Here is a 23,571-nt window from a genome sequence, read left to right as displayed (position 1 = left end):
GCTGGACCATGCGCCGGCAGGGGGACCAGCAGGGGCGAGAGGAAAGCTGGAGGGTGTGAGGAGGGGCGGGGGGTGTTCTCTGCAGGCCTATGCAGAGGGGCTGGCTGGTGGCCCAGGTCCCTTGCCTGGGAGAAGCCTTTACCCGGCACTGTTGTCCATAGAGCTGTGCATAGCTAGACCCCATCCTCTGTCCTCCTCTCACCAGGGACTACTTTATCATCTGTCCTGTGATCGACATGGCCAGACACTGGGCAAGGAGAGCCCAAGGAAACGTCTTCATGTATCACGCTCCTGAAAGCTACGGCCACAGCAGGTAAGGTGGCTGCGTGGCCACAGCGGGTGTTGGCACACAAAGAGAATCTGGCAGAGGGTCCCTGTCACTTCTGTGATCCACAGGCCAGCAGAGAAAAGAAGGCAGGACCATCATACAAGTCCTGGTTCAATGACATGGGACGCGTCACTTAACTTTTCTGAGTCTCAGTTTTATCATCTGAAAAATGGGTAGAATAGTAATCACCACTTTATCTCACAGCCTTGTAGGAAGAGCAAGTCAAATAAAAGATATAGGAAGCAGTTTGGAATTGCAACATCAGGCATTCGTTGACTGACCTGGCTTGGGGGGAGGAGCCATCTTTATTAATCCTACCTGTTTATGTCTCTAAAAACTGAACACTCATCTTAATTTAAGAAAATGACTTTCCAAAGTATAAAAAGATTTCTTTTGCAACAAATGGAGTTTTATTTACCCCTAATTTATATACCCTTCTAACTTCCAGAATAAGTTCAATGTATCTTATAATAAAAGTCTCAAGGGCAATAAAATCATCAAAATGGAAAAGAAAAATAAGAGATACAAGCAAAAGAAAACCAGTGATAAAGGAAGCGGCGACCAGTGGACCCAGGATGTGATCCTAGTTTCCCGGAAGCCAAAGAAAAGATTGAAAAGTAAAGAAGAAAAGAACAAAGGTTCGGTTTTCATAGCGCCATCAGCTAAACAAAGGAACAGAGAGGAGTGGTGTCATAAGGCATATTTGGTCTCGGCCAGTGGGAGGCAAAGCAACGTGTGTCGCTGGGGCACAAGGTTTCCAGGGCATTGGAGGGAGGACTGTGAGGCCGCGTGTTCTACTTCTTCATGACCTTACAGTCCTGAGCTCTTCACCTGTGCTGGAAAACCCCAGATCCCTCCAGTGCTGGGCCAGTAACTTCCCACATAATCTGATGTGATTCCCACAAATTACATCAGATTAGCCACTTCACATTGGAGCTCCTTTGGTAACAGAATGTCAGGGGGTCAGGTGTCACAAGAGGCCGGAGTGTGTTGCTTCATCTCATACGAGAGTATGAAGCAAGGACATATGGAGCAAGGACATCCATCGCCCATGTCCATGGTCTGTTACTGAGTGTAAGAAAGTCAACTTTTTTGGGGAGCTGTGTTGGGTCTTCGTTGCTGCGTGTGGACTTTCTCTAGTTCAGGTGAGCAGGGGCCACTCTTTGTTGCAGTGCGCAGGCTTCTCATTGCGGTGGCTCCTCTTATTGCGGAGCACGGGCTCTAGGCCTGTGGGGTTCAGTAGTTGCAGCGCACGGGCTCAGTAGTTGCAGCACGCAGGCCCTAGAGTGCACGAGCTTCAGTAGTTGCAGCACATGGGCCCAGTAGTTGTGGCTCATGGGCTCTAGAGCACAGGCTCAGTAGCTGTGGTGCACGGGCTTAGTTGCTCTGCGGCATGTGGGATCTTCGCAGACCAGGGATCGAACCTGTGTCTCCTGCATTGGCAGGTGGATTCTTAACCACAGCGCCACCAGGGAAGTCCCGAAAGTGAACTTTAGAGCTGAAGGATGAGCTCCACTACTAGCCAGCTGTGCAGCCTTAGGCAGGCTCCTTTGCCTCTCTGATCCTCAGTTTCCTCATCTACAAAATGAGGCTAATGGTTTCCTCTCACTGAGTTGGTGTGAATAATATCTGGATTATAAATTATCCCTCTCTAACCTGTGAGAGGTTTGCACCAGCATCAAGGGACGTCTTACAACCATACACGATTTCTTATTATAATTGGCAACATCCCTATAGTAGGTTGAACAATGGTCGCCTGAAGATACCAGGTCCTAACCTCTGAAATCTGTAAATGTTCCCTTATAAGGAAAAGGGGTCCCGCAGATGTGATTAGGTTAGGGATCTTGACGTGGGAAAACTATCCTGAATTATCCCAGTGGGTCCTAAGTGCATTCACAAGTGTCCTTATAAGAGAGAGCAGAGAGAGATTTCGTACACATAGAAGAGGAGGCAACGTGACCACAGAGGCAGAGATTGGAGTGATGTACCCACAAGCAAGAAATGCTAGCACCCACCAGAGCTGGAGGAAAGAGGAGTGGCTTCTTCCCTAGAGCCTCCAGAGCGGGCCTGCCCCTGCCCACACCTGGAGTTTGGCTCAGTGAAACCGGTTTTGGACTCCTGGTCTCCAGAACTGTGAGACAGTAAATTTCTGTTGCTATAAAGTCATGAAAGTTTGTGGTAATTTGTTACAGGAGCCATGAGAAACTAATACAGGCCCGCAAACATTCTAGTTTTCCTAAACAAGCACTCGTTACCTGGTTTCCCCCAACGGGTTATTCCATTCATAACACTTCACGGAACATCCATCTTTGTGAGGCCAGCGGTGTTGGAAAGAGCATCTCTGTGTTACGGATAAAGAGTCTGAGGTCCAAGAAGTTCCACGTGATTTCCCCAAGGACAAGCAGCCATTAGTTATAGAGCAGTGACCTACTCATAGCTTCTCTGAGCCCCAGAATTCTCTTTCCACTAAAACACGCAGTCTCTCTGCTTAGAACTGTTTATAATTCCAACTTGATTTACTTCCTAGATTCAAGCAACTGCCTCCAGGTTGTGGGAAGGGAAGTAAATGCCAGGCTAGGGCTCTGGTGAGAAGGCATTCGGGAGAGAAGGAATGGTGAGAAGAGCCGAGGGTTTGGACAGAGATGAAAGGAGGTCTCCTAATCCCATGGCCACCACGTCCAGGAGGCCAGACCACATCCAGGGAGGCCAGGCGTGGGAAGCCATTCGTGGAGTACTCTGGCACTCCCCAATGCCAGGGCTCTCAGGAGTTCACACCCAGAGCGCGAGTTCTTCCATCTGCTTCTCCACCTTCCCCTCTTTGAAGGCAGAGATGGTAGCAGAAGCCGCGATACTCCTGCAGCAAGTCCATCAAAAGCCTTCAACGTCTGCATACAGCTTGGAACTCCAAAAGTTCCAAGCGGCAAAAAAATAAGAACTGCCCCTGTTATATGAGGACAAAAACGATCAAAACATAACGTAGCAAAAGGATCCATGTGATTCCAGCCAGCATCAGTAATGCTTTGAGCCCCCCTGTATTTGGTTCCTAGGGCCGCTGTAACAGAGTACCACACCCTGGCGGGTTTAGAACAACAGGTAGCGTCTCACCGTTATGGAGGCCAGGAGTCTGAAATCAAGGTGTCGGCACAGCCGCGCTCCCTCTGGAGGCTCTAGAGGATGATCTGCTCCAGGCACCCCACGCCCCAGCTTCTGGAGGCCTCAGGCATTCCGTGGCTTGTAGACAACATCTTTCCACTGTGTGTCTGTGTGCAAATTTCTCCTTTTTATAAGGACACCAGTCAGACTGGATTAAGGCCCACCGCAATGACCTCATTTTAACTTGGTTATCTCTGCAAATACCCTATTCCCAAAGAAGGTCATATTCTGAGGTCCTAGAGGTCAGGGCTCCGACGTATCTTTTAAGGGGGACAGAGTTCAACGCAAAGCACCACCCTTCTCTCTAACATGACAGCCCCGCTGGGGAGGCTCCCGAGGGGCAAGGGTGCAAAGCAGGCTGTCTGGACCTGGAATCAGGGTGGTTCCCGGAGGAGCAGCCCTTGAACAGAATCCAAACCACATCCTCAGTCTCTTGTGGCCAGTTTGGGTTTCTCTGTTGCTGAAAAGCATCCTCACGCCCCTCTGGGGACCCACAGACAGGACGCCACTGCGCTGATCCACAGAACCCTCCTTGAAAGGAAGCCACGCCCGTGCGTCAGAACCACACAAAGTGCCTCCCGGGTCACCTCAGGGCCTAGAGACCCTCCTGGCACAGAGGAGGCGTAGTAGGTGCTCAGGAAATCATGCTGAAGGACAGAAGCTGATCCAACTACCTCAGTTGACAGGTGGGAAAGGGTCTCTTCCACTCTAGTTTACAGGCTCCTTGGGGCTCGGTTTTACTATCTGCAAAATGGGAGTGAGGAGGTGGGACAGGTCAGGAGTAGTGATTCTTCACTGGGCTCTGTGGACCCGGGGGAGAAGGAGAGCGAGATGGAGGGTCCGAGCTTCCCAGCCCCTTTCTCTCTACTTCATAACTGAGCTTCAATTAAAATTTCAAGGTCATTCAGTTTACAGAGATATGAAAAATGTCTGGGCTCAGTCACCTCTCAGACACCTTCTGACTCTGACATTTTATCAGTTTGGGAGGAAAGAGACACTCAGAGCCACTGAAACATTTTACAGGCAGAGATGTTGCCAACTGTACAAAGGCAGAAAGTGTCCTGGGTAGAGCAGCGACTCTGGGCCGACTGCCTCGTTAGAAACCCATCTTGACGCTTCTTAGCTCAGGGACCTAAGGCGAGTCACTTAACCTCCTTGGTGACAGTTTCTTCAACTGAAAATGGGAAGAAGAATAATTGTACCTACTTCAGAGGGTTATTGTGATGATCTGTGTATAGAACAGGACCTGGCAAACAGAAAATGGTAAGAGTGTCTCATTATTCTTGTCCATCAGAACACGTGCTTGATATCGTTCTGGGCATATATCATCTCTCCCCACCACGACCATAGTATGGTGCCGTCTATGTAGTAGGTACTTGAGTCAATGAATGAATCATAGAAACTAACCCACTTAATTGTTGGCAAGTTTATCTTTTCTGCTCGAAAAGACATCTCTCTCACTCTGCCCTGGAGCTGTCACACTCTCATTTATTTCTGGCTAAAATCTACAGACTTAAAATATATGCACGCCTTCTGGTTTCAGCCATCTGTCTGTGAGCATATATTAGCCTTCCTGGCACAGCTAGTGAACAAAACACAATAAATTACCACTTTCTCGCAGACTCTTGTTAATTGATCACAGCATTGCATGCTCACCTGGATTATGTAGATGAGATTTGCATCTCTGAAATTGAGGGCCAACTTTTGTGAGGAAAGAATAAGTGTAATGGATGGGGGAGGAGACAAAAAAAGGAAAATCTACAGTGTGAGAAGAAGGTGCAATTTTAAGATCCAGATTCAAAGAATCATAGACTATGTAAGATGATTTCATCCAAGTCATTTTACAGATAAAGAAACAAACGCCCAGAGAAGACTGGAATTATGTCCCAGTCCCAGAGTCAGTAAGCGGCAGTCTGGACTCAAACCCTGCCTCCTGCCCTTTCTCCAGTTTTCTTTCAATTGCACCCACTTCAACCCAAAGCCTCTGAGTGCCTGCCATGGCTAGGTCCACCTGCTAGCTGTGCGACTTTGGACAAGTTGCTTAACGTCTCTGAGCCTCCATGCATCTTTATCTATCCAAGGGGAGAGTAATAGTGCATGTCCCACAGGGCTGCTGGAAGGGTTCAGGGGTGCAGTGTCTGCATCTAGGGTGTGTTTGTGGGTGTGTGTATGTGTTTGTACACACCACAATGCCTGGCAGCTTTGCTCACCAAGACTATTAACACGAGGACAAAACTTAGCAGTTTTCTTTTGCTCAGTTCTGCTCACTGGGGAGACTTTGAGCCAGTTTCCTCCATGACTCCCATCTATAGCCCGCTGTTTCATGAAGAGGGATTTTCAGTGATGACTGTAATCCAGGATTTCTCAACTTGGACGCTGTTGACGTTTCAGGCTGGATAACTCTTTGCCATGGAGGGCTGTCCTGTGCATTCTGTGCTGTTTAGCAGCAACCCTGGCCTCCGCCCACTCAATACCAGAAACACCTTCCCAGTTGTGACCACTGAAAATGTCTCCAGACAAGGCCACTGTCCCTTGGGGCCCAAAATGGTCCTCTGTTGGTAAGCACTGCTGGCATCCCTTAAAACGGGAGTTATCACTAAGACCACCTGGAGAGAGGGTGTGACCCCTTTCCCAGATCTTATTCCTGAATCAACACAAGATCCCTCTGCCGCCAGGTACTGTCCCTGGTCCCACGGACCCTCGGGCAGACCACAGTGCACCACAAACCGGAGCGTCTGGCTCTTCTGTTACAAGCTCACCTGGAAGGCTGGCAGGCTCTCTCCCGTGGTCACACCAGGCAGGACCCCGGCCTGCTGTCCACTCCTAGGTCTGAGGCCGTGGCTGTTCTCTCTCTTGCCCGGCTGTGTCTAGGCGCGACCTCCCACGCTCTGCTGGGACTCTTCCCTCCCTGCCAGTCCCGGCATCGCCATCTTGTTGATGACAGTTGATGTCTTTCTCTCTAACCAGCTCCTCCCATAGGACACTCTCGCCCAAGTGTCTTCCTAGGAGGGACCCACATTGTGTACTCTACCACTCACGAGCCACGGACTCCAAGACCCTGTGGCCAGCCTAGGTTTGGGGAATCCCTCCAGGAGCCAGGCCCCAGCGAGTGTAGAAGGGAGCACTGATGTATTCTCTGACGTTGCCTGTCCTTAGGGGGCTTATCCTGGCTCTGCCTCTCACTTCGAGCCTCTGGCAAGTGACGACCTCTCTGAGCTTTGGTTTCCTCATCTGTAGATGGAGCTAATAATAGTACACTTATAGGAGTGTGTCGGGATCAAATAAGACAAAACACGCAAACGGCCTAGCTAGCTGGCTGGCATAAAGTTGGCACTCAGTAAGTGCTACCAATACTGCTTAATGTCTGATGCTGGGAGAACCCACGTTGGAGTGAACAAGATCCAGGAAGAAAGCAACCACAGAAAAAGTGGTTTTTGCATAGTAGCTCCTGAAAGATCTGCTGTGGCCGCTTCAGAGGGGAGATGGGGACCCATCATCTTAAGATTCCTGGGGGTGGTACCAGTTCATCATTTCCCATGGAAATTCACCTCGGGGCTGTGTGCTAGCCATCATGCTTGAATTATGTGCTGTGTTCAGGTCCTTATTCCAAAGTCCTTCACCCCCGGAGTCCTGAGATGTCATTGCCACGTCTCAGCGGTGCAGAGGCACTTTAGAGAGATGAGACTTGACCTTGAATGGGCAGTGGGGTAGGGCTCTTGGGATTAAACACCTACCCAGGCTCCGTGTAGAATGTTGGACCAGTCTTTAATTTTGGGAAAAGCAGTTCAGTGTAGTGAAAGAACACATCCTTGGAGGTTAAACCAACTAGGGTGTTAATCCCATTTCTTCCATTTGTCAGCTGCCTGCGTTTGAGCAAGTTCCTTCACCTTAGTTTCCTCACCTAGAAAATAGGTGTAGTTACATCTGCTTCATAGTGTGAAGATTCAAATCAATGTACATTAAATACTTGGCATGTTGTAGATGGCCAATATTTGGGTTATTTTCCTTTTAAGAAAAATAAGGTTCTGAGAAGAAAAATTATCAGAATGACTAAAGAGGCAGTAATGTTCCTCCTTCACAAGTTGTCCCAACCCTGGAAAAACAAAGACATCAATTCCAGGCTCAAGATATTTTGTACACCAATGCATTGGCATTCTAGATGTTTCTGTGCATTCCAGGGGCCTTTAACATTCCAGACTCCAAATATTATGTTTTTACTTGACTGTCTTGGTGAATTAGTTGGAATTAGCAAACCAAAGCAACTATTAAGTGGTTGAATTCTTGAACTGGGTCCATTGGCCTGGCTACATCCTGTGTGATTAACAAGATTATTTCCCAGTAAAGATGGAAGTAAATCATTTTCTGAGACTGAAGTCAAATTCATGATGTATAAGGGCTTGTGCTATATATCCTCTTCAACACTGATTCGACAAATAATTACTGTCTTCTCTGCCCCAGACTCTCTGAGATGGAGATCCTAGAGGTGGAGCAGCTGGTAAGACAGAGAAGAGCTACCATCTTGGGACTAACACTGTAGTCAGAGGGGTGGGCTGATGAGGGTCTAGGGCTAGGGTGCAAAGAACAGACAATACACAAATAAATATGTAGAGTAAATTCAGATAACTGCCCTAGGAAGGAGAAAGGGAAAGGGATTGACATGTTTGAGGATAAAGACGGACAGAGAGCTGGAGTTTATTGAAGAGGAGCAGAGTAGCTGGAGATATGGGGAAAAAAGACAGGGTCTTGCAGTTCACATAAGAGTTTGTAAGCTGTGGCAAGCAAAGAGATAGTATTTTATCTGAGTATGATGGAAAGTCATTGGGGATTTTTAAGACAGGTTATATAGAATGCACCTTGGTCTTTTCTCTCACACTCAGAGCACAACTCACTAAAAACCAGATTTTTAATTGAATGTAGAATAGAAACCCTGTTATCCAATATGATGGTCATTTAGTTAATCAAAAAAATCAATTAAAGTGGGAACTTATGACTAATGAATATGCCTTAAACATTTAATTTTCACTCTAAACGTACAAACGTGCATTTACTTGCCATTCTTCTCATGCAGGGTCAAAAGTTTGAGTAGGAAAATGTGGTTTGGAGTTCTCCCTTTGAAATTTGTGCAAACCCATAACCATAATGCAAGTGGATGTCCACTTCTGGTTTCTTGAAAGTGGGGCATCCACGTGATATGTAATGCATTTAATTCAGCTCTGTACTTACAAGAAGAACTATTACTGGCACAGACCGGTCAGTGCTGAACACAGTTGGTTCTTGGTAAACATCTAACTTCGTGGTGAGAGTAGATGTGTTGGACCAGGAAAGTTCAGCCTTTTCTGAGCAACAGTTGTTACACCTCATATAGAGAATAAAATGTCCAGGTTAATCCAGCAAGTCCTCTGAAAGCTTCGCCTGATTTGCCAAACCATATATCATCCAGCTGTGCTGGGCTTTAGGGAGTTACGGAAATATTGCAAGTATTTCATCTGGGGCCGGGGATGGGGTTGAATTATTTAAAGTATTGCTTAGCGAATCTCTTTGTAAAATGAGGGCCAAAGCATATAATTACTTCTCGATTAATTCCTAGGCAGAATCTGAACTTTTGCATATTAGATTTGCCCAAAGAGAAGTACACTGGTAAGCTCCTATTTGTAAGTTATTTAACAATCCCTCAAAAAAAAAGAAAAGAAAAAATCCTGGGAAGCAGAAGGGCTTTTATTCCTCCATGTTCCCTAATTTCTTTTGGAGGAAGTTATCTAGAGATGCTGGCTAAAGATTAAAAAAAGGAGTATATTTTATGGGGATGAGGTCAGCAAGCCTCCTCTTTCGGACAGAACAACAAGGATAGAAGTCTCTGGAACAGCAGACTCTCAAATCAATCCAGTGAGATGGGCTGGAGCAACGGGCCCCAGCCAAAAGCCTCTTCAAGCCCTGGAAGGTAAACATGTGGCCTGTTTATGTCAAGAAAGATCCTACCCAGTCCCTCTCCGCACCCTGATCCCCAGCTCGGGTCACTGTGTCAGCAGGGCCCAGTGTCAAGTGCGTTCCTCTGGGGGCACCATCTCAGTCGTGCTCCCTAACGAGCCCCAGTGTCCACACGTGATGCCTCTCTTATACTGGAAGCAGAGCTCAGGTCAGGAGCTTGTACATGAATAGTCTCTGAAAGGTGGCTTTGGCTTTTGACTTGCTGGAATGCAGGATGACTGACAGGTAAGGTCGGGGGACAATCTGTAAAAAGAAGCAAACTTCTATCTCTCCTGGATAACTGCAGCCACCCTGTGATTTCTCAGTTCTAAGCTTTCTTCCCAGCCCCCTCTGGCAATCGTTCCGAAAGAGATGCAGCCTGTGACTGGCTTGTGTAGAAACCACCAATGTCCTCTATCCCTTAAGATGTGGCCCTCAGTTCCTTCTGGCCTCAGTTCTCATGCCTTCCACAGGACCGGAGCCTAAAGACCTTAGCGAGCATGTGCTTGAGCGGTTCCCAAACTTTTGATTTTCCTGGATCAGGAAAAACTCCAATTTCATTTTTCAGCGTGATGCACTTCTCACAATACATGAGGCCCAGAGCGCTGGAGAATCCGTCACCTGCCGCCACAGCTCCCCGTCCTGCCTCCACCCCTCTGTGTCAGGCCACACCTCCCACCCCGTCGTCCGTACAAAGCGCAGAACCCAGTCTGTGATTCACACACCCCGAGTCTCTGCCCGGACACCCGTCCACACTTCACCCACCCCTAGAGACCTCCACTCACGTTTCAAGGCACAAATCAACGATAATTTCTCCTTTCTGACTTTCTACGAACTCCTCGCCATTCCCCTGCCTGAAACAAGTAGTATTGCTTTTCTCTCTCTTTTTATGAAGTTTGTAAGCAATTCTATCATTTGATATCTATTTATCCATCATGCAACCCACAGAATTTTATTTTTTTAATGTTGGCTTCTTTGCATTTCCTGTCAGACTGTGAGCTCCCTGATGGATGGCAGGCTTATGCCTCTTTTCCCCCAGCACCTATTCAGAGCATGGTGCACAGTAGGCATTTGGCAAATATGACTCAAGTGCAGTCCTGCCACGATAGGCAGTGTCTTGCCACTGTCCTCACTGAACTGTATTCACATCCTGAAACCGAAGCGCACACTCAGGTGTCCCCCGGGCTGTGTGACCGCTCAGTTTCCCCACCCTCTGGCTAAATGTACCGTCACCAACACCAGCAACAGTAGCTCTTGCTTGGATGGTAATTTGTAGCTTTTAGAGAGATTTCCACCCACCATCAGTCTGTGAGCATCTGGTAATGCCACAGGGGAGGCTGAACAGGGATGATCAGACCCATTTCACAGGTAGAGTAGCTGAGAGTCAGTGGGGTTTGAGCCAAGCTCACCCAGCCTGGGCAGGGAGCTTTCCTAGACCCCATGTCCACATGGGACGATGGGAAGATCCAGACCTGGTCTGAGATAGGATGCGTGACTATCAGGTTAGGGAAGGATGATGGGAAGATTATTATCAAAGACAGCAGATGACACCGAAAAGCTAAATAAAAGCAGTGTGGCCATATACCCACATGAGTGCCACAAGTCTGGGTATATGACGTACCAGTGATCACATCCAGCACAGAACCTAGAAACCACATCAACAGACATGAACCATCTGCCTCAGCCTGCAGCACTGCAGCCATTGAGCTAGCGAGTTCCTCCTTTTACCTCGTCAGTCCCTGGAGTGTCCTTCCGTGTCCCCCTCTGCCGACGCTGACTCCAAATCCCTCTTCTTCCTCCAGAGGGTCAGGGACTCAGCCCAGACTCCCTGAGGCCTTGGTGCTCCGATCCCATAAGCCCTCTTCCAAGGCTCCCACTGCCTGCCCCTCCTCCAGATGTCTGTCTTCAGCAGCTTGAAATAACTCCAGCATCCTGCTCGGGAGCAAGCAAAGCAGCCATCCTCATGCGCAGCGAGCCCTCAGATGAAACAGATCAGACGCGCTGGAAGGCCAGGCCTTTCCCCAAGGCAGTGCTCTGTCAACTCTGGGTGGCGGGCTGGAGCCAGCTCGCGTGTGCTCCCAGGAGCCGCTGTGCACATCTTTCCCCAGCTTCATGTTCTATGACATCACTTTGGGAGTTTGGCATCGTCTATGGTGGGAGACCGTGGAAACTGGCAAAAGCCAATCATTAAGCGTTTACCATCACACCATCAGCACAGATCTTCTGGAGAACGTGATGAAAACTATGAAGCTTCTCCCAAGGAATATGCACATCCACAGTGTCACGGCATATGTTATACTAATTTCAGGGAACTTGTGGTCCTCTGGAACCCTGTGCCGGACCCTCACGTTAGAGACCCTTATTCCTAAGCTTTCTGACGGTTCTCATGGGGAAACGAAAATAGCAGTGAACACTGGAGCCAGACACTGAGCAAGGGATTTGAAAAATTCTGTTGCTAAACCTCATTCAGTGTTTGGAAGCGTGATTGTGTCACCATTTTACAACCTCAGAGAGGTTGTATGCCTTCCCCAGGATTTCATAGCTTTAAGTGGTAGAGCCAGGATTTGAACGTTGTTCACTGCACCATTGGGAATGCAGCTTTCTTTGGAAGAAACAGTGGAAAAGGCCACTGTGGAAGGCAGGATATGGCCCCTCCAAACATCCACATGCGAATCCCACCCTACCTGCGAATATGTCACCTTACGTAGCAAAGGGTCTTGGCCGATGGGATTAAGATTCAGGACCTGGACGTAGGAGATGATTCAGGATTACCCAGGTGGGCCTGATCGAATTACATGAGTTCCCCGAAGCAGGAGAGGGGCCAGAGGAGCGGGTCAGAGAGATGGGACGAGAGAAGGACTCCACTGACTGTTGATGGCTCTGAGGGTAGAGAAGAAGGACCGTGAACTGTGGCCTCTGGGAACGGCCTTCAGTTTACAGCCCGACAGAATGGGAACTTGGGTCCCTCCCCTCAGGGATCTGAATTCTGTCACACCCCCGATGAGTAGGAAACAGATTGTCCCGCAGCCACTCCCAAAGGAATGAAGCCCGCTGACCGCTTGATTTTGGCCCAATGTGACCCATGCTGGACCTCTGAACTCCAGAGCCTGTGAGATAGTACATGTGTGTTGTTTTAAGCCCCTTAGTTTGTGGCATTTCTTAGGGGGCAGCAGTAGGAAAGGAATAAAGTCACTTTCTCTTCAGGGCCTTCCGAGACGTTTCCCTTCCACACACTGTAGGGGAGGAGCGGGTTCGGGGGGTCGGGGCAGCGGGGGGAGGGGGACCCCTGCGACTCTGGGCTCCCCCGGTTCCTATGCAGCCACTGAGATGCACAGACCTCAGCCAGCCCAGTGGTGGTAGTGGTGCCGGTGGACGACCCTGTGCAACAAGACCAAGAGGACAGCGGGCCTTGGAGTCCAGACCTGGTCCTGGCATCACCGCTGAGTTTCAGGGCCTTGGGAGGAAAATGGCCTCTGGGAGCCTCAGTTTCCTCCAGTGTAAAACTCCATGAATCATCCAATACCACCTACTCACGGGGCCCTTGAGACAAGCAAGGTGACAGTGATTTGCGAACTACCAAGCGTGGGTATTAGTGAGAGATTTTTTATTGCCCTTCTTACGATGTCTATCTTCCTGGCATGTTTTTGTCCTGTGTTCCTTTTCCTTTTATGGCTCTTAAAACACCACTGAGAATTTGGGGCATTGATACCCAAATTAATGGGTATTGATTTGGTCCTCAGCGCTGCACCCCCAGAGGTAGAGTAGAGACAGACAGGGTTTGGGGTCTGGGAAACAGCTTCCGATCCTGGCTCTCCCGTGTCACTTCACCTTTCTGAGCCTTGGGTCATTGCCTGGAAATGATGCAGATGATACACTTTACTTCCTGGCTGGTCCTGAAAGTTGCTGATCAAAGACCAACCACAGTCCCTGGCACATCTCGGGTGCTCAGGAAACAGTAGCTCCGAACAGGCGCTCAGCAGGGCTGGCCGCAGACTCTGGGCTCTCGTCTGAGCTTGACCAGAGCTGGACAAAGGACTTGGCTCTTCGGGTGCCAGGACCTATAAATTCTGATGCCACTGCCTCTTTCTGCTTCCTGCTCAGGAATGAAGTAAAGCTTACAGCTGCTCTAAGAGGGTCGGGGTCCCTGACAACAGTTGCAAAGAGACATCACTCCATCCTGACCGAGTGCTGTCCGTCCTGTGTGGCTCACACTGTCTCGTGTTCCTTCTATGATGCCTTCCAGTGGAGGTGGCCGATATTCACACATAATAACCGTAATCACAGTTGTCCCTGGCATTTGTGAAACACTTGTTTTCATAGCTTCCACATGCGATGGCTGCTCTGGTCTGTATCTCACAATGTAGAAACTAAGCCTCAGAGAAGTCAAATGACTCATCCAAAGTTCCACGGGTGACAAGTGACAGAGCGGGGTCTCTGCTGAGTGACTCAGTGGCGTGTCGTTTCTTCTGCACCGTGCTACTAGTCACATGTACACCTGCTGATAATTCTTATGATGAAAGGAGGAGTTCCAGCTCTCGAGCCCCTCAGAAGTCCCCAGGCTGGGCCAGGTGCCTGGCTTCCAGCTCCAGCCCTGCGCTGGTGGGTCACCTCAGTTCCCGACATGAGCAGGCAAGGGATAGCAGAGAAGGCCCCATCTTGGCTTGAAATGTTCCCCTTCACATCCCTAATCTTGAGGGTCCCCTTTCCCGTCTCTGGGGGTCATCACAGTGAGTCACCCTGAGCCAGCGTCACACTGTCTATTCACACAACTTTGCATCTTGATTTAGAGTAGTTTAGCCTCTGTACAGATTGCCTTTATCTAGGAGCCACCTGGTCTGAGCCCTTTCCCAGGACAGCTGTCCAATCAGTACATCTGCCCGTTATACCAGCGTGGATGAGAGTCACTGGTCGCCTGGCCAGAGACACTGCTGCTACCGTACAGATGGTTGATTACATCCTGAAGTATTTAGAATGATGGACGAGAAAGCAGTGGGCCAGACCTTTAAGTACCTACTGCATACACACCATCTTATCTCCAGCTTCACAACAACCCTGTGCAGTAGGTATTTTATACCCATTCCGTAGATGACGAAGCAGGGAATCAGGGAGGTCAAATAATTTTCGAGAAGTCACACACCTTGAAATTGGAGGAGTCACGACCCGGGGATGGCGCCCCTGGGCCCCTCCAGGCCTTTGGTTAGCATCATGCTCCCTAGCAATGTTCCCGGCCCGACTCTGCTGCTCAAGTTACAGCGTGTCTCTGCGTCAGTCAGGAAACCTCTCTGAACTTCGTCTGTAAGATTAGAGATTGACTCTTGCGATAAATTAGGCCAATTACAAGGTCAGAGAACACAGTCTCCACCCAAGATCGTGCTCATTTCTAACGCCAAGTGCAATTCGGGGGGGTTCCCCAAATCACCCTCCGGTCTGATAATTCACTAGAAAGACTCACAGACCTCACGGGAAGCTGCTGTATGCGTGGTTGAGGTCGTCACAGGGAAAGGATGCAGATTAAGATCAGACAAAGGAAGAGCGACATAGCGGCGGGCCTGGGGGGTTTCCAAACACGAGCTCTGCTGTCCTCTCCCCATGGAACCAGGAGGGCTCACCCTCTGGGCATTGATGTACGATGCACACAGAGCGGTGCCGACCAGGGGGGCTCCCCCAGACTTGGTGTTCAGAGGTTTGATTGGGACCACGTTACATAGGCATGATTGACTGCCTGTGTGGTTGGTGTCAGCCTCCAGGCTGACTGTTACCATGTGACCCAAAGCCCCCCACCCTGAGTCACGTGGTTGGTCTTTGGCATGGACGGCCCCTGCGCTGAGACTGCTGAATGAGGCCACATTCACAGAAGGTCCAGCGTGGCCAGCCACTGCCCTAAACAAAGACACTTGTATCAGGTATGACATGGATTACCTCCCAGACACCAGAGGGCAAAGGCCAGACTTCTCCTTGGGAAAAGCCAGTTTCTCTACTACACAGCTTTAAAGTCCCTCCAGCTTTTCTCCCACTGCCCACTCCCATGGCCCCCTGTACCAGTGCCAGCTCAGTCCATTTAAACCACTCATCTGGCTTCCGAATCTTTATTCCCCCCGTCTGCTGCATATTAGGTATCCAATTCAGCACAGCACATATATTACTGACCAGCTATGTGCCAGGCACTGTGTTAGGGTTGGTTCCATGGATGAATAGCAACCTTGAAGAGCTGGAAAGTATAAGCCATCTATGAACAAGGACTAGCACAGAGAAGGGCTTGAAAATGCAGGCTGTTTCGAAGAAACAGATGTTCAATTGATACTCTAAGTATCATGGTTGGAATGTGGTCAAGAGAACATTCTCTTGGAAAATTGCTTACAAACTTACAGAGGTTGTTTCCAAGGAGTTAAGTGCTCAGCACTGAGTACACTTTAACCTGTAGACTTGCCATGGATCTGCCCCAGTGGGGCCATTGGACTAAGGGCCAAGCAGAATCTCTACTAAACTAAGCACCAAACAGTAATCCTAAACATAAAGAGAGAAAAATCTTCGCTGGGCAAAGAATATTGGGTTTTGGCTCCTTTGGTTCTTCCAGCAGTTTATTATTCCTTTAACTTTTGCTCCTTCTTCTTTCCGTGTGTTTTCCCAGCTTGGAATTGCTGGCAGATGTTCGATATGCCTTTGGGCTTCCCTTCTACCCTGCCTACGAGGGGCAGTTTACTCTGGAGGAGAAAAGCCTTTCCCTGAAAATCATGCAGTATTTTTCCAACTTCATCCGATCCGGGTGAGTGGACCACGTGTGCCTGGAGCCTGCCCCGCGCACTCCCTCCCCTCATTCTGAACTCAAAGGCCACACTTTGTGTTGATGGACTCACCCTTTCCTCCCTACCACTGGTCTCCCTGGCTCAGCCTCCCCTTCTAGCCAAAATGACCTTTGCATAGATTAGTCTTAACAAAGAAACATCCCAATCATACACTCCCTTGTTCAGCCACATTTGATGGCTCTAGACCAGACTTTCTCACCCTCGGCACTGTTGACACAGGGCTGGATAAGTCTTTGCGTGGGGCCGTCCTGTGCATTGTAGGCTGTTCAGCAGCATCTCTGGCCTCCACCCATGAGATGCTGGGAGCACCTCACCCCTGTACCAGTTGTGAGAACAAAAATATTTCAGATATTGCCAAATGGCCCCTGGAAAGCAAAATCACCCCAAGTTGAGAACCACTGTCTTAGATGATCAAATGAAGTTACGACACGCGAGACCCTTCCTCGTCTGCTTCTGGCCTCCCCACAAACCTCTATTCTAGCCCAGCTATAGCATACTCACCATTCCCACTTCCAGAACTGGTTCCTGCTCTCCTTTCCACCCTGTCTCCCTTTACACCAGACAAGCAGTGCTCACCTAGCACGGTGCTCAGCCCCCTGGAAACTTCAAAGGGAAGTTGACCTTCAAAAAGAAGGTGGCCAACAGGTTTGCCCAGCTCCTGGCCCACCTTCCTGCACAGGCCTTGGGCAAACAAAGGCATTCCAGACACTGTCTGTGGTGTCCAGATAAAGGACACCAGGACTGAAAGAGACACGGTGACGTCTTGAGCATTCAGAGAGTCAGAGGGCAGCACTAGGTCCTGAGTGACACTGCTGGGTCGCGAGCTCACACCTTTCCTCTTCCAGAAATGGCCCAAGAGCGATGAGTTCGGGCATCTGCAACTTCTGTTGTGTGTAATGCAGCTGTTAAGAGCACAGCCCTGGAATCACATAGGGCAGGTTCAACTCCTGCTGTGACACCTGAAGATGTGTGACGTGGTCCTCAGAGACCACGTGCAAGTGGGAAGTGATCCCAGGTGATGAAAGGAGAGAGCAGTTTCCCTCACGGGGAACTTTCTTGCCTCCTGGGGAACTTTCTTTCTTTCTTCTCATTCCCCTAGAAATCCCAACTACCCACACGAGTTCTCCAGGAAAGCGCCTGGGTTTGCACCCCCCTGGCCTAACTTCGTGCCCCGTGACGGCGCAGAGAGCTACAAGGAGCTCAGCGTCCTGCTGCCCAATCGACAGGGCCTGAAAAAGGCCGACTGTTCCTTCTGGTCCAAGTACATCCGGTCTCTAAAGGCCTCAGCAGGTAGGGATCCAGGGCCACTGGGTTACTGGGATGCCATTGGCATTGCCCCTTCCTGTGAGGAACTCACAGTCTTTGGGGGGGCGGCTTCTCTTTGTCAAGGGCCTCCTGTTCTGATGGGGGATGGGAGGGGCACAGGGAGAAGATACTGGGAGGCCCGGGCTGGGGAGGGCTGGGCGGGTTCAGTAGGGGACCGATGGCAGCATTGGTGTGGGGAAGGAAGGCAGGGTCTTGAACCTCACGCCCGCTGCCCTTGGTGGCTCGGACGAAACATCTTGGAGAGGGCTTCCTAGCCGGGGGAGAAATGGGTATTTCACTGCTTCCTGTTGAAGAGAACTTCCTGTTGCAAAGGTGCTGAGAAGAAGTGAATCATAATGACGGCACGGGGAATATAGAGATCAATGCAGTGCCCTAAGAAGCTTCCAGAAGAGTGGGGGAGTGAGTGACAGAACCCAGCGAATGTCCTTCAGCTTTTTGGGTGCCACGATGGAAGTCTACCCCCAAGCTAGTGAGACCCCCAAAGGAGGGAGGACTCACATCTCCCCGGAAGCCTTCCTGGGGCAGGCGGTGCAGAGCTGAGGTTTTCAGTGTGACAGGAGCTCTTCACCTGGGGAGGGGCAGAGTGTAGCATTCAGCAGGGAAGCGACCTTTTGCCCAATATACAGTTTAGACTCTCAACTCTGCTTTTATCTTCTCAGTTGATGAACCCAAGTCCCTTGTACCCTTAGCATGTCCCTAGAGCCGGGAGGTAAGTCTGGTGCCCCACCCCAGAAATGTCCCTCTGTAGGGCATTAGTAGGGAACTCCCATCAGAGGCTGGGGTCTCTTTGGGCCAAAGGGAAAGAGACGAGGGAGGATGAGTCCTGAGCCAGGTTAGACCAGCCTTGCCTCTCCTGTTCCAGATGCAGCTGAGGATGGGCCGTCAGCAGGGACTGAAGAGGAAGGCCACCCGTTTGCCCCTGGGCTGACAGAAGACCTCCTAGGTCTCCCAGAGTTTGGCTCCAAGACCTACAGCAAGTGACCAGCCCCCGAGATCCACCCCCCCACCCTGCCAGCCTCACCCCAGCTGCCACCCTGGACACCTTATTCTCCAACTTAGCCACTCACTTTCAATAAAGTGTCTACATGCAGAGAAGCAGTGGTGACTCAGCTTTGTTCATTCGAGAACATCCCTGGGAGACGCCAAACTATGTCTTAATAACCCTCCCGAGGTTTGAATCCCAGGCTGCTGTTTCCTCCCAGTAGATGATGAGGGAGCATCCTCTGTGCATCAGGCCCTGCTGGCTGCTGGGACGCACGGACCAGGGAATGGGGATTCATCAAGGGCAGACCCCAGAGTGACACAGCCTCACCTGCGTGTTAGGAAGAGCTCTCTGGTGAAGGTTCCAGAATGGAGGTAGGAGACCAACTCGGGCTGGGACAAATCTCTGAGTGAGAAACAGTATGGTCTGGAAGGAGGCCGTGAGGGCAGAGATGGAGGGGAGGTCCAGATCCATGGACTCTTCAGGAAGTAGAATTGGCCTGACTGAGTGTGAGAGGGCAGAGGTGCAAGGATGCAGAATCATCACCCCAGCTATTGGTTGATTTGCATTTCCAGATAAGCACCTGAGTTTACCATTCATCTCCTGAGGGACACATTTATGAAGGCAAATCTTCTGTTTAAAACTTCTTCCTTCCCCACCCCATCCCCATTATACATACACGCAATTAACCCAAAGTCAAAGCAGGTGGAGCCGGTTAACAGTCTGTCATTTACACGGCATGTCATAAAATGCGTTCACACGTCATTCATTTGAACTCAGACCAAAGTCAGTGAATATTCATATGTTGGGACTATCACCCCCATTTTGCAGCTATGGAAGGCGGAGCTCAGAAAGCCTTATGTTACGCCTAAATTCACACAGGGGCAAAGTGCAGGATCAGAGTTCAACTCACGTCTCCTGACTTCTCTGTTTCCTCACTCTTCCTGGACTTCACATAAATCTATAGCCACATCATGTGTCCTGTAAAACCTATTTATATCACTGAAAACCCCAGGTAACCTCTAACCTTCATTATAGGCTTTTTTTTGTTCCATTTAAGTAAACAAAGACCCAACTACAATGCCTTAACCAAAGAAGACTCCCAGAGGCAAATGGTCCCAAGATTGATCAGTGGCTCAGTGATGCCATCAAGGACCCAGACACTTTGTAACCTTCCTCTTTGCTATCATCAGCATGTGGATGATGGCTCACTTCACTAACACAATATAGCTGCCACAGCTCCAGACATCACATCCCCTCCTGACAGCATCCCATGCTGGAAGCAAGCAGAGCAGGGTACCAAGGGCCTTGCCTTCAAGTGCCTCTTTCTTTTCTTGGAGGAAAATATTTCCCAGTAATTTCTAGCCAATTTCCCTTTGCATCTCATTGGCCAGAATAGAATGGTATCCCCACTTTTAGACCAATCACTGACAGTGGGGAATGGGCTTACCATGATCTGATGAGACCAGGCATGACTTATTCCCTAGAGTAGGAGATATTGCTGTCCCAACAAAGCTGGGTGAAGTTAGCAGAGATGAATGGAGACAGTTGTTGGGTAGATAGCTGTCATTCTGCCACATAAACAATCTTTGCTCCCAAGACCAGAAGAGTTGGTCCCGCCCACCCGTCCTTGGGGCCATTCTTGTTTGACCTGGAGTTGGAGTTGGCCTGCAGCACCTCTACCTCTTCAGTCCAGAGTGGGCTGTAAAATCAGGTGAGCATGAGTGCCCCCGTGTCAGAGGTCATGGCCCTGGTGCTTCCTGGTACCTTTCATATAGGATGAGGCTCCGGGGCCTGGGGACTCAGACAGGGCGCCGAGAGGCAGTGCTCTGCCTTCCCAGGCCTGTTTGGCTCTTTTCGGGGATCCAGAGGTGGAGGTGGGTGAGATCTCTCTTTGTTTCCTGTGGCTGCCATAAGACGTTACCATAAAGGGTGAGGAGGGTGGTCTTAAGACAACAGTAATGAATGGTCTCAGTTCTGGAAACCAGAATCCAACAGGACGATGTTGGCAGAGCCAGTGTCTCTAAGGCTCTGAGGGAGAATCCTTTTCATGCCCCTCCCTCAGCTTCTAGGGGCTGCTGGTGACCCATGGAGTCCCACCAATCTCTCCTCCATCTTCGCACGGACTTCTCTGTATGTGTCAAATCTGCCTCTCCTGTCTCTTACAAGGACACCCTACATCCAAAATGATCTCATCTTGAAATCCATAATTACAACTGCAAAGACCATATTTCCAAATAAATTTATATCCACAGGTACTTGGATGAAGACTTGGACCTGTCTTTTGGGGGGACACAGTTCAACTCACTGCAGGATTCAAGACCTGGGGGGTCTGACACTGTGTCAGGGAGGGATGGGAGGGAGGCTGATGCCCAGGTGGCCCACCCAGGACTGCTCTGGGAGAGCCTTGAGCTCAGATTCCCGCCGGGGGAGAGAGAGGAAGCAGCCAGCGTGAACTTTGGGGTGAGGCTTCACGCACCCAGAAGGCCCTGCTGGCCTTGCTCTCTCCACAGCCCGGCCCTAACAAAACCGATAGCAGTGTCACCATTTCCTGAGGTCTCACACCCTATGCCAATTGTTGTCCTATGAGCACTGTCTCATTTTTCTCCCCCAAATGAAATCCTGTTCTTGTGTTGCCATCAGGAAATGGGTGCTTGAAATTCTACCCCTGAACCTTCGTTCCCTTGGTTTCAACTACAGTCTGTCCCCAGTTAAAGTACCAATTCCCTGCGGAAGAAATGAAGGTTTCTCCTCTACCAGCACCTAGTGGGGGCTTTGAAATAAGACAGGCCTGAGTGCAGTGCCTGCTTTTTCAGGAGCTCACAGTAGGGCGGTGACTTGGAGTAATTCCTTTAGCCCAGTGGCTCCAGGCCTTAGCTATCTGAGTGCTTGTAGCAAATCCCAGCGCCCAGGCCACACCCCAGATGGAGTAGATCAGAATCCCAGAAGGGTTGGGGGGGCATCAGGGGATTTCAAGAACGAGCCCCGGGCTTCCCCGGTGGTGCAGTGGTTGAGAGTCCACCTGCCGATGCAGGGGACGCGGGTTCGTGCCCCGGTCTGGGAAGATCCCACATGCCGTGGAGCGGCTGGGCCCGTGAGCCATGGCCACTGAGCCTGCGCGTCCGGAGCCTGTGCTCCGCAACGGGAGAGGCCACAACAGTGAGAGGCCCGCGTACCGCAAAAAAAAAAAAAAAAAAAAAAAAAGAATGAGCCCCACTCATAAGCTCTCTAATCTTTAGTTTCATCACCTGTAGAATGAATTCAGCTGAGTTTACTGGATGAGCAACACTCAGCAATGTGTAAGCGGGAAGTATTTGTATTTTCTCCTACCATTTCCCATTAGTGGTCGGCAGAATGAGGGCTCCCCAAAGATGAACGCAGCCTAATTCCCATAACCTGTGAATAAGTAGGGTTACAGGGCAAGGGGACATTAGGGTCGAAGATGGAGTTAAGGTTACCAATCAGCTGACCCTAAAATAGGGGGAAAACAGCTGGGATTACCTGGGTGGGTCCATTGTAATCACAAGGGTCCCGAAAAACAGGAGGGGGGCAAGGGAGAGGACCAGAGAGACGCCAGTGTGAGAAGGACCTGGCCTGACACTGCTGATTTTGAAGATGGAGGAAGGGGTTATGAGTCCAGGAATGTGAGTGGCCTCTAGAAGATGGAAAAGGCAAGGAAGTGGATTCTTCCCTAGAACCTCTAGAAGGAAATGCAGCCTGCGGATTGGATGTTAATCCACTGCGAGTCACGTCAGTTTCTCATCTATGGAGCTGGAAGATAATAAATTTGAGCTGTTTTCAGCCCAGAAATGTGTGGTAATTTGTTACAGCAGCCATAGAAAACTACTACATTGCTGTACTTGTTCAGAGGTATATTTTATCCTGTGCTTGGACCAAAGATCAGGCATAGCTTATTAATTTCCTGATAATACAAAGTTCACTCCTGTCCAATATCAAAACCCCAAGTTCACCATCGATAGCCTGGAAAATGGGGCATTCACATTCTTTAACCTGGTTGGGGTAGGTGATGGACTGATGCTCACAGAGCCCGTATGGCCCACCGACTTTGTAGACCCTGCACGTAGGGCCTAGCACCAGATGCCACCGGCTACTCGTTTGCAGCCTTTGAAAACTGAGATAGAAAACATCCCATTTGAACATCCAGTCATCATCATCATGCCTACTTTGCAGATTCACCCTCTGCTGATGTGCTGTGTACAGGAACAGAACACAAGAAAGTACTGTCCACAAAGCCTGGACAGTTAGCCATTGATTCAGGCTACCTACTACATACGAGGCAGTCCGTGACAGAGGCAGGGATGGGGAGCCAGAGGGTCCAGGGGCCAGGCCGTCTTGGCTCTGCACTGGAGCAGCTCTCAGAAAAGCCTGGCCAAAGAAACACGTACAGTAGTTAGACTGTCCAAGCTGGAGGAGGCCTGAACCCACATCACGAGGAAGGAGCTGAGCGGGGCTCACCCAGGCCCCACCGCCAACCCTGCTGGGGCTGCTCTCAGAGCTTGGGCCCAGCTCCCATTCTAGCACTTTCTCCTGCACTGCAGACATGCCTCTGCAAGCCCCTGTCTGTTCCCAGATGGTCTGGGCCAGCCTGACGTGTGGCAGGGCAACCATGAAGACGTCAAAAACTTTCCCCACCTCTGCTAAGGGCAGGAAGGCCCCAGAACACCTGGCATCAAGGTGATGGTCACCCAAGAGCCAGGAGGTGCAGGAGGCAGCACCTCCCCCTGAGACCCATGGTGACCCTGGGGATCAGTAAGGCAGGAATCAGGAAAGGATGTGATGATATTCACCATGAGTCCAGCGTCGTTCTGAGTCAGCTTCCTCCTGAGCCGGAAGCCAGACAGACAAGAGGATGAGGTGAGGAACTTTCTCAAAGGGAAGTTGCAACACAGCTGCAAGTCCCCCAGCTCCAGGCCCCGGCACAGAGGCCCCGGGGTGTCGGGAACTTGGGGAATCCAGGGTCCCCAGTGGAGCTGGGAAGACAAGGGCATCTCCTC

The 23,571-nt window shown here is 50.1% G+C and overlaps 2 protein-coding genes across 2 annotated transcripts in view; one reads left to right on the top strand and one right to left on the bottom strand.

Annotated features, from left to right (window-relative positions):
* SLA (Src like adaptor) overlaps positions 1-11,482 on the bottom strand; it is an 83,687-nt gene extending 72,205 nt beyond the window's left edge. The window contains exon 1 of the mRNA XM_067711215.1: positions 11,174-11,482. The gene's annotated coding sequence lies outside the window, so the exon portion shown is untranslated. The remainder of the gene's footprint in view (positions 1-11,173) is intronic.
* Positions 1-18,660, top strand: part of TG (thyroglobulin) — a 242,487-nt gene extending 223,827 nt beyond the window's left edge. Inside the window, exons 45-48 of the mRNA XM_067711217.1 lie at positions 206-313; positions 16,074-16,208; positions 17,348-17,538; positions 18,437-18,660. Of these exons, the coding sequence (XP_067567318.1) occupies positions 206-313; positions 16,074-16,208; positions 17,348-17,538; positions 18,437-18,555 (553 nt within the window). The 3' untranslated portion in view covers positions 18,556-18,660. The remainder of the gene's footprint in view (positions 1-205; positions 314-16,073; positions 16,209-17,347; positions 17,539-18,436) is intronic.
* The last annotated feature ends 4,911 nt before the right edge of the window (positions 18,661-23,571 follow it).

Source organism: Pseudorca crassidens, chromosome 17 (genome assembly GCF_039906515.1).
Source record: "Pseudorca crassidens isolate mPseCra1 chromosome 17, mPseCra1.hap1, whole genome shotgun sequence".
Lineage (NCBI taxonomy): Eukaryota > Metazoa > Chordata > Mammalia > Artiodactyla > Delphinidae > Pseudorca > Pseudorca crassidens.
The sequence above is the reverse complement of the archived record's forward strand: the minus strand, read 5'-3'. Positions and strand labels throughout refer to the sequence as shown.